This window comes from Oncorhynchus gorbuscha, linkage group LG03 (genome assembly GCF_021184085.1).
Source record: "Oncorhynchus gorbuscha isolate QuinsamMale2020 ecotype Even-year linkage group LG03, OgorEven_v1.0, whole genome shotgun sequence".
NCBI classification, from domain to species: Eukaryota; Metazoa; Chordata; class Actinopteri; order Salmoniformes; family Salmonidae; genus Oncorhynchus; species Oncorhynchus gorbuscha.
This window is the reverse complement of record NC_060175.1, coordinates 2,190,921-2,202,364: the sequence shown is the minus strand read 5'-3', so window position 1 is coordinate 2,202,364 and position 11,444 is coordinate 2,190,921. Positions and strand designations below refer to the sequence as shown.

The 11,444-nt window shown below is 42.7% G+C and overlaps 1 protein-coding gene across 1 annotated transcript in view; it reads left to right on the top strand.

The window, feature by feature from the left end:
- Positions 1 to 205: 205 nt before the first annotated feature.
- The window catches only part of phf2 (PHD finger protein 2), a 130,626-nt gene continuing 119,387 nt past the window's right edge, over positions 206 to 11,444 (top strand). The window contains exon 1 of the mRNA XM_046338193.1: positions 206 to 3,985. Within this exon, the coding sequence (XP_046194149.1) occupies positions 3,888 to 3,985 (98 nt within the window). The 5' untranslated portion in view covers positions 206 to 3,887. The remainder of the gene's footprint in view (positions 3,986 to 11,444) is intronic.

Genomic DNA, 11,444 nt, shown 5'->3' with positions numbered 1-11,444 from the left:
TCTTAGAGACTTACCCAGAAAGACTCACAGCTGTAATCACTCTTAGAGACTTACCCAGAAAGACACACAGGTGTAATCACTCTTAGAGACTTACCCAGAAAGACACACAGGTGTAATCACTCTTAGAGACTTACCCAGAAAGACTCACAGGTGTAATCACTCTTAGAGACTTACCCAGAAAGACACACAGGTGTAATCACTCTTAGAGACTTACCCAGAAAGACACACAGGTTTAATCACTCTTAGAGACTTACCCAGAAAGACACACAGGTGTAATCACTCTTAGAGACTTACCCAGGAAGACACACAGGTGTAATCACTCTTAGAGACGTAGCCAGGAAGACACACAGGTGTAATCACTGCCAGAAGTGATTTATAACATGTATTGACTCAGAGGGTTGAATACATATATCTAATCAATATATATTAGTGTTTTCTTTTCCATATTATTTTTTAAAATAAATGTTATAATTTTTCTTCCACTTTGACATTAAGAGTATTTTGTGTAGATAGTTGACAAAAAAAATTAAATAATTCACAATTAAAATCCATTTTAATCCCACTTGGTCTCAAAACAAAATGTGGAGAAAGTCTAGGGGTGTTAATTCCATGCTGAAGGCACTGTATGCTATATGCCATTAGGTCCTATACGTATATACAAGGTTATATATAGGGCTCTGATCACAATGGTTCCTTATTGTGTTCAGATCTGCAGACGTTGTTTAAATGATTAATTACTGTAGTAGATTAAAACCCCTGCATCTTTATTTACCTAGCCTATACGTTATACTTTAGCTATTATTAAAAAAAAAAAAAAACATTTCAATAAATAAACAGTTATTTAAAAACAAATAAAAAAAATATGCTAAAAAGTTCTTCAACCAACCCTGATGTGTGTCAAACCGCCAATGTGGTTTCCTTGACGATCAAACACAGTTACTATCCGTTTCAACTCAACTGTCTGCATGGTTCCACCATTTTTAAACGGTGCGTATTTATGATGCATGTTGTCCCCTCCCCCACGCCACGCCCCCCCCCACCCCCCCCATCCTGATATAGAGAACTGAGGCCGCTGGCTTGTCCTAATACACAGGTTAACAGTGAGTCAATGCGTTACCAAGCTGGTATAACTGTTATAGTCACCATTCAAATGATCTACTCTTAACTCTTAACCTTTTTTTTTTTTAAATGTATTGTGATATTGAATTTAAATCAACAACAACAACAACAAACTAGACTACATGTATCTTTGAATATGGTTAAATAATCCTGGTGTTCTACTCCTTTACTGTGCTCTGTTGCCGTTTTCTGCTACATGATATATATTCTGATATTAGTAACACATCTCTCTGGACTCTCTTGGAACTATATTCTCTATGTGATGCACTACTTTGGAAAGCTGGGAGATTCAGCGTCACCTTTAAAAAAAAAAAAACATTTTTAAAAAAAAGTTCGAACTTTAAAAAAAAAATATATATATATATATATTTTTTAACAAGTTGACTTTTACTGTTCTCTGTTGCCAGGGGGACGGAGAGTTGTGATTTGGGTCTGGTGGAGCCTCTGGAAAGTAGTGTTCCTAAGGGCCCGGGTCAAAGGTAATGCAATGCATAGGGAACAAGGTACCGTTTGAGACGCAAGCATATAGAATAAAAACCATGTTTATAAAAAAAAAGCTTTTGATTTGAACAAGCCCCTTTTATGTAGCTGAGATGTGTGTTGCCTCAGAGAGACTTTAGCATCAAGTACATTTGGATGTTTACTTTTTAGTGTTTAACTCAAGACTTATTGTACTTCTGTTACCAGAATCATTAATAACTACTTTTTCCATGTAATTCTCCTGAAGCTTTCGTCCCACTTTTAGTGAACAGAGAAACGGTGTACCCCCCCCCCCCCTGCAAGAGCTATATAGGATATCAGTATGTAAGAGCTATATAGGATACCTTGACGTAAGTTGACACGTTTTCTGCCTAACTCATATGGGTTGTAAAAGAATGAACTACAGTTGTGTTGGAGATTGTTGATGATTGATTGAGTGTGGTGTATTTGAAGGCAATTGAATGCAACTTACAAAGCTTAATAAAATTATATTATTTTAGTATAATTTGCTTTTTTATTATCAGTTTGTGGCTAATATCTGTTTATTTTATTTTTGTATCGATCTTTTACATTTTTCACAAAGTGTAACAAAAATGGACAATTGACATTATGATACTACAATTCAACTATACACCACAGTAATTCTGTTATGGCTATCAACGTTAGGGATTGACCCTGACCTGTGTAGCAGATTCATTTATAGTAATACCATGTATCAATGTCATTTAAATGTACAGTAGCTATTCAAATCAATCCACTGTAGCTAATTCAGTCAGAGAAACAATCGGATGACTGTAATTAGTCTGTAATGGTCTAAGGAAAAAGTCAATTACACTTCAAACCACTAATTATAATTTCAGTCTCTACCCTGTTTGATCTCATAGTGTGTTTTAGTCCAAGATGTACTCTTAAGGAGCCTGACATTTTTCCTTAAGGTCCAAGGATCTTGTATGTTGTTTTCAGAGTTAGACTTGACTCTGACAGTCAAATACTACATCTCAACGTGAATCGATTATCAATTGCGGTACGGTTCTAGAAACAAAGCCCTTAACTTTCATATCACATTAAAATAATTTCACAAGTGAAAAATATACACTTACTGCACTGTCTTAACCGGCTTTATCACAGTTGCAGCGGACGCGTTTCTGGCGAGTTTCCGTTATTACACACAGGTGATAGTTAACGTTCATTAGTACCGGTGGCCTCGAACTTCTGTCTGTCTTCAACTCGCTGTAACGTGGAGATATGGGCGCGCGGAAGCACAAACAGTAACCCTATAAGTGCGTGTATCAATGAATCTTTTTTTCTTCTTGCTGATATGAAAGATCTGGTTTTTATGCTTTGAAACCCGTACTGCAAGCGATACGTGTTAATGTTGAGACCGAGCTTCAGGGCGCTTAACAAAACTCCCCCGTGCAGAATACGCCTTCATCCGGTGACTCTTATGTGGAATGAAAGTCATGATTCAAGGACTGTGTGTGTCGATACCACCTAATGGAAAATGTATTTTACTTCATTTTGATCCATCACTATTATTAGATTTAATAAAGTAATACATTCTGAAATTGATAATTACATTTTGATATTGCTTGTTTTTGTTGCATGCAGCTCAGTATGAATAGGGAGATAAACAGTTGATGTGATCTTTATCTTTATTAAATCATCTATGTTAATTAAAATAGATTGATATAAGACGAAAATGTAGGTTATATATGGATGCATTATAATCATGATAACGGTTGCCTCCATCTCATCTCCGTTATGTCCCGCGGTGATACGGACACAAATCTGTATTTGATCGAGCAGGTTAACGTCGGTCAATTTCTCTACCGACAACCGTACGAACGCTTAACGATTTGGAACGTCCCGGGATCCCCGCTGAAACAACTGCACCGTTGGAGAGATTCATTCATCTGATGCGAGCCAGCGAAGACCAAATTGACGGTTTTCCACGCTGACGTAACAGATATTACAATGCAACAAGAATAGATTTCGTCTTGGTTTCTGAGCGGTTCAATACTGTACAGCGACCAGGGAGGGGGGGCAGGAAAACAATGATGCACTTCAGGAACATTATCGACCTCGGCGCTACATCATCAACACGATAACCACCTCAATGCAACATCAGTGGATTTGGGGATTTAATTTCATGTCCAGCGGAACGGACTAGTTGCTGCTTGTGGAAGATCTTCATATTGTATTTTGTTTGCAGGAGAGTTGCTGCTGCCCGGTGTCTCTGCTGCCCGGTGTCCCCCTCCTATCCAAAACGTTGTTGTGAATGATCAAACATGGCGACTGTACCAGTATATTGCATCTGCAGATTACCGTACGACGTTACTCAGTTTATGATCGAGTGTGACGCCTGCAAGGACTGGTTTCACGGAAGGTAATTGTTTTAACCTATTGGGGTGATTTCCTGTCCGTTTTGCATTGTATTTAGCAGGGTGTTTTTGTCGTTTGCCAGTTTGTGTTGCACACTGTCCACATCTGAAACGGCACAAGACCGAGGCCGCTTGAAGAAGGCGGAGTTAAATACTCTCCGTTGTGACATTAGCGCAACAAAAAAAAAGACTCATTTTTCTCCCAGCAATGTGTCGATTTTAATATTGAACCGTGTGTTTTTATGATGTACTTTTGTATTTCCATAATCATTTCCCAGCTGTATGTCGTGTGGCTCCAGTAGTCATTGTTGCCGCGTAGGACGGAGCGGAGACCGCGGAGAGGCTCCACTTCTCACTCTACATCACGTTCACACGTCCCACCGTTCAAATCTCACCGTACACTCGTCTTCTTAGTTGTCTGTTTTTATTCTTTTTTATTTATTTATTGCTTGGGTCACGTTGTAAAAACCGTTTTAGAAAAGCACGAGCCCGAACTCTCCTCTGGCAATAACCCGCTCCTCTCCAATTCCCTTTGATACCCGAATAAACTCAACTCCACCATTTATGATGGAGTTGAGCGGAGACTAGTGTGAGTGGACTGGACTTCAAACGTTACATTAATAGAGTTATATATATATATATATATTTAAAAACCCACGGATTTCAGGACCCAAAGAAAATCCGACATTTCCACATTAATGCCGCTTTTCTCTGAGTGGTGAAAACCCTGGTTTTGAACAACTTCATTGTATTTTTGACGTGGGAACTGCGCCCTCACCGGTCGCCGCTCAACTCCGTCTAAACGCTGCGGTTGACTTTAGTCGGATGGCACATTGATACACGTTGCATTGTTGACTACATTTTTACTGGGGAAAAAATGTACAAATGACTTGACGACGACATCTTCACGTCATATGTATTTGAAACCACTGTATCCTCCGATAATAATGGGAGTCTGCCGCGTCTTTTTTCCCCTCTATTTCGTTGTTGTGATGACGTCCTTTGTACGTTTAATGTCCCAAATGCAGGACAACAAACCCTTAATATTGGTGGGAATCGCATCATTTTCTATTTCGATCACTTATTGGAAATAGAAAATAGTAAACAGGCGTTTCAAATCAAAGGGAGATATTTACGCGCGGTAACGTTAACCCTTCTGGACAAGACTGGATACGATCTACCGTGACCCGCTGCCAGCTACAATGTACGGGATCACCGGACGAACAGTCGTTTACAGCAAATATATCGCTAAAATCATCGATGCGAGTCGAGCGATGCCTTTTATTATTCGCGTGAATATCACGAAACTTCGTCGATGCGAGCAATGCAGGTCCACCCAGGGGTCCCGGGGGTCTCGGCTGAGATATTGGGCTTATTTATGGGTGCTGTCTAGCCTGATGATGATGGCACAGTAGCTTTTGTCCCTAGCTTGACACTGTTGAATGTAGTAGCCTAATAACCCATAACCTGGCCTCTATAATTTACTCTTCATACTAAGGGGTTGCCCATACAGAACTAGCTAAGTACAGTATTGTGTTAAACTACTATTATACTACGTAGGCTATTAGTTCATCCCACCATGCCTGGTAGTGTGCATACTTAATAGCTGATAAGTCATCAATGTATTTACATTATTGATTGAACAGGTCAGACATGATGAGCCCGTCCCCTCTCCCTACCTGTCTGTCTGTCTGTCTGTCTGTCTGTCTGTCTGTCTGTCTGTCTGTCTGTCTGTCTGTCTGTCTGTCTGTCTGTCTGTCTGTCTGTCTGTCTGTCTGTCTGTCTGCTATTCACCTGTCTGTCTGTCTGCTATTCACCTGTCTGTCTGTCTGCTATTCACCTGTCTGTCTGTCTGCTATTCGTCTGTCTGTCTGTCTGTCTGCTATTCGTCTGTCTGTCTGTCTGTCTGTCTGTCTGTCTGTCTGTCTGTCTGTCTGTCTGCTATTCACCTGTCTGTCTGTCTGCTATTCACCTGTCTGTCTGTCTGCTATTCGTCTGTCTGTCTGTCTGTCTGTCTGTCTATTCGTCTGTCTGTCTGTCTGTCTGTCTGTCTGTCTGTCTGTCTGTCTGTCTGTCTGTCTGTCTGTCTGTCTGTCTGTCTGTCTGTCTGTCTGTCTGTCTGTCTGTCTGCTATTCACCTGTCTGTCTGTCTGCTATTCACCTGTCTGTCTGTCTGCTATTCACCTGTCTGTCTGTCTGCTATTGTCTGTCTGTCTGTCTGTCTGTCTGTCTGTCTGTCTGTCTGTCTGTCTGTCTGTCTGTCTGTCTGTCTGTCTGCTATTCACCTGTCTGTCTGTCTGCTATTCACCTGTCTGTCTGTCTGTCTGTCTGTCTGTCTGTCTGTCTGTTATTCTGTCTGTCTGTCTGTCTGTTATTCTGTCTGTTATTCACCTGTCTGTTATTCACCTGTCTGTCTGTCTGTTATTCACCTGTCTGTCTGTTATTCTGTCTGTTATTCACCTGTCTGTCTGTCTGTTATTCACCTGTCTGTTGTCTGTCTGTCTGTCTGTTATTCACCTGTCTGTCTGCTGTCTATTCACCTGTCTGTCTCTGTTATTCAGAGACATCGTTATTCACCTGTCCATTCTGTCTGTTATTCACCTGTCTGTCAGAGTGTCTGTTATTCACCTGTCCATTCAGAGTCTGTCGGTATCTGTCTGTTATTCAGTGTCTGTCTCTGTCCATTCATTCACCTGTCTGTCTGCTGTCTGTCAGAGTGCCAGGTCTCTGTCCATTCAGAGACATCGGTATCTGTCCATTCAGAGACATCGGTATCTGTCTGTCAGAGTGCCAGGTCTCTGTCCATTCAGAGACATCGGTATCTGTCTGTCAGAGTGCCAGGTCTCTGTCCATTCAGAGACATCGGTATCTGTCTGTCAGAGTGCCAGGTCTCTGTCCATTCAGAGACATCAGTATCTAGCCTGTCTGTCAGAGTGCCAGGTCTCTGTCCATTCAGAGACATCGGTATCTAGCCTGTCTGTCAGAGTGCCAGGTCTCTGTCCATTCAGAGACATCGGTATCTAGCCTGTCTGTCAGAGTGCCAGGTCTCTGTCCATTCAGAGACATCAGTATCTAGCCTGTCTGTCAGAGTGCCAGGTCTCTGTCCATTCAGAGACATCAGTATCTAGCCTGTCTGAACTTCATCAAATATACTGATCGGTCACACGCACGCGCACACGCACACGCACGCACACACGCACACACGCACACGCACACACACAGTACTGATTTCATTATCTATGGTGGTAATGATTAGGTAGGTAGGTTATACCAGGCTAGGTTATACCAGGCTAGGTTATACCAGGCTAGGTTATACCAGGCTAGGTTCTACCAGGCTAGGTTCTACCAGGCTAGGTTATACCAGGCTAGGTTATACCAGGCTAGGTTCTACCAGGCTAGGTTCTACCAGGCTAGGTTCTACCAGGCTAGGTTCTACATCAGGCTAGGTTATACCAGGCTAGGTTATACCAGGCTAGGTTCTACCAGGCTAGGTTCTACCAGGCTAGGTTCTACCAGGCTAGGTTCTACCAGGCTAGGTTATACCCTGGACATTATATGGTGGTAATGATTAGCCTGGTGGAACCAACCTGATTGCTGCATTAGCCTTCCTATTTCACTTCTGGTATCATCAAATGTAAATTAAATAGAATGTTGATTAGTTCTACCAGGCTAGGTTCTACCAGGCTAGGTTCTACCAGGCTAGGTTCTACCAGGCTAGGTTCTACATCAGGCTAGGTTATACCAGGCTAGGTTCTACCAGGCTAGGTTCTACCAGGCTAAGTTATATCAGGCTAGGTTCTACCAGGCTAGGTTATACCCTGGACATTATATGGTGGTAATGATTAGCCTGGTGGAACCAACCTGATTGCTGCATTAGCCTTCCTATTTCACTTCTGGTATCATCAAATGTAAATGAAATAGAATGTTGATTAGTTCTACCAGGCTAGGTTATACCAGGCTAGGTTATACCAGGCTAGGTTCTACCAGGCTAGGTTATACCAGGCTAGGTTCTACCAGGCTAGGTTATACCAGGCTAGGTTATACCAGGCTAGGTTCTACCAGGCTAGGTTATACCCTGGACATTATATGGTGGGTTCTGGAACCAACCTGATTGCTGCATTAGCCTTCCTATTTCACTTCTGGTATCATCAAATGTAAATGAAATAGAATGTTGATTAGTTCTACCAGGCTAGGTTATACCAGGCTAGGTTCTACCAGGCTAGGTTCTACCAGGCTAGGTTCTACCAGGCTAGGTTCTACCAGGCTAGGTTATACCCGGCTAGGTTATACCCGGCTAGGTTATACCAGGCTAGGTTATACCCGGCTAGGTTATACCCGGCTAGGTTATACCCGGCTAGGTTATACCAGGCTAGGTTCTACCAGGCTAGGTTCTACCAGGCTAGGTTCTACCAGGCTAGGTTATACCAGGCTAGGTTCTACCAGGCTAGGTTATACCCTGGACATTATATGGTGGTAATGATTAGCCTGGTGGAACCAACCTGATTGCTGCATTAGCCTTCCTATTTCACTTCTGGTATCATCAAATGTAAATGAAATAGAATGTTGATTAGTTCTACCAGGCTAGGTTCTACCAGGCTAGGTTCTACCAGGCTAGGTTCTACCAGGCTAGGTTCTACCAGGCTAGGTTCTACCAGGCTAGGTTCTACCAGGCTAGGTTATACCAGGCTAGGTTCTACCAGGCTAGGTTCTACCCTGGACATTATATGGTGGTAATGATTAGCCTGGTGGAACCAACCTGATTGCTGCATTAGCCTTCCTATTTCACTTCTGGTATCATCAAATGTAAATGAAATAGAATGTTCATTAGTTCTACCAGGCTAGGTTCTACCAGGCTAGGTTCTACCAGGCTAGGTTCTACATCAGGCTAGGTTCTACATCAGGCTAGGTTCTACCAGGCTAGGTTCTACCAGGCTAGGTTCTACCAGGCTAGGTTCTACCAGGCTAGGTTCTACCAGGCTAGGTTCTACCAGGCTAGGTTCTACCAGGCTAGGTTATACCAGGCTAGGTTCTACCAGGCTAGGTTCTACCAGGCTAGGTTCTACCCTGGACATTATATGGTGGTAATGATTAGCCTGGTGGAACCAACCTGATTGCTGCATTAGCCTTCCTATTTCACTTCTGGTATCATCAAATGTAAATGAAATAGAATGTTGATTAGTTCTACCAGGCTAGGTTCTACCAGGCTAGGTTCTACATCAGGCTAGGTTCTACATCAGGCTAGGTTATACCAGGCTAGGTTCTACCAGGCTAGGTTCTACCAGGCTAGGTTCTACCAGGCTAGGTTATACCCTGGACATTATATGGTGGTAATGATTAGCCTGGTGGAACCAACCTGATTGCTGCATTAGCCTTCCTATTTCACTTCTGGTATCATCAAATGTAAATGAAATAGAATGTTGATTAGTTCTACCAGGCTAGGTTCTACCAGGCTAGGTTATACCAGGCTAGGTTCTACCAGGCTAGGTTCTACCCTGGACATTATATGGTGGTAATGATTAGCCTGGTGGAACCAACCTGATTGCTGCATTAGCCTTCCTATTTCACTTCTGGTATCATCAAATGTAAATGAAATAGAATGTTGATTAGTTCTACCAGGCTAGGTTCTACATCAGGCTAGGTTCTACCAGGCTAGGTTCTACCAGGCTAGGTTCTACCAGGCTAGGTTCTACCAGGCTAGGTTCTACCAGGCTAGGTTCTACATCAGGCTAGGTTCTACCAGGCTAGGTTCTACCAGGCTAGGTTCTACCAGGCTAGGTTCTACCAGGCTAGGTTCTACCCTGGACATTATATGGTGGTAATGATTAGCCTGGTGGAACCAACCTGATTGCTGCATTAGCCTTCCTATTTCACTTCTGGTATCATCAAATGTAAATGAAATAGAATGTTGATTAGTTCTACCAGGCTAGGTTCTACCAGGCTAGGTTCTACATCAGGCTAGGTTCTACCAGGCTAGGTTCTACCAGGCTAGGTTCTACCAGGCTAGGTTCTACCAGGCTAGGTTATACCCTGGACATTATATGGTGGTAATGATTAGCCTGGTGGAACCAACCTGATTGCTGCATTAGCCTTCCTATTTCACTTCTGGTATCATCAAATGTAAATGAAATAGAATGTTGATTAGTTTCTACCAGGCTAGGTTCTACCAGGCCAGGTTCTACATAGGTTATACCAGGCTAGGTTCTACCAGGCTAGGTTCTACCAGGCTGGACATTAAATGGTGGTTATACCCTGACATTATAGCCTGGTGGAACCAACCTGATTGCTGCATTAGCCTTCCTATTTCACTTCTGATATCATCAAATGTAAATGAAATAGAATGTTGATTAGTTCTACCAGGCTAGGTTCTACCAGGCTAGGTTATACCAGGCTAGGTTATACCAGGCTAGGTTATACCAGGCTAGGTTATACCAGGCTAGGTTTTACCAGGCTAGGTTATACCAGGCTAGGTTCTACCAGGCTAGGTTCTACCAGGCTAGGTTCTACCAGGCTAGGTTATACCCTGGACATTATATGGTGGTAATGATTAGCCTGGTGGAACCAACCTGATTGCTGCATTAGCCTTCCTATTTCACTTCTGGTATCATCAAATGTAAATGAAATAGAATGTTGATTAGTTCTACCAGGCTAGGTTCTACCAGGCTAGGTTCTACATCAGGCTAGGTTATACCAGGCTAGGTTACCAGGCTAGGTTATACCAGGCTAGGTTTTACCAGGCTAGGTTATACCAGGCTAGGTTATACCAGGCTAGGTTATACCAGGCTAGGTTCTACCAGGCTAGGTTCTACCCTGGACATTATATGGTGGTAATGATTAGCCTGGTGGAACCAACCTGATTGCTGCATTAGCCTTCCTATTTCACTTCTGGTATCATCAAATGTAAATGAAATAGAATGTTGATTAGTTCTGATTAGTTCTACATCAGGCTAGGTTATACCAGGCAGGTTATACCAGGCTAGGTTATACCAGGCTAGGTTCTACCAGGCTACCCTGGACATTATATGGTGGTAATGATTAGCCTGGTGGAACCAACCTGATTGCTGCATTAGCCTTCCTATTTCACTTCTGGTATCATCAAATGTAAATGAAATAGAATGTTGATTAGTTCTACCAGGCTAGTTTCTACCAGGCTAGGTTCTACCAGGCTAGGTTCTACCAGGCTAGGTTCTACCAGGCTAGGTTCTACCAGGCTAGGTTCTACCAGGCTAGGTTCTACATCAGGCTAGGTTATACCAGGCTAGGTTATACCAGGCTAGGTTATACCAGGCTAGGTTCTACCAGGCTAGGTTCTACCAGGCTAGGTTATACCAGGCTAGGTTATACCAGGCTAGGTTATACCAGGCTAGGTTCTACCAGGCTAGGTTATACCCTGAACATTATATGGTGATCAGGCTGGTTATACCCTGGACATTATATGGTGATCAGGCTGGTTCTACCAGGCTAGGT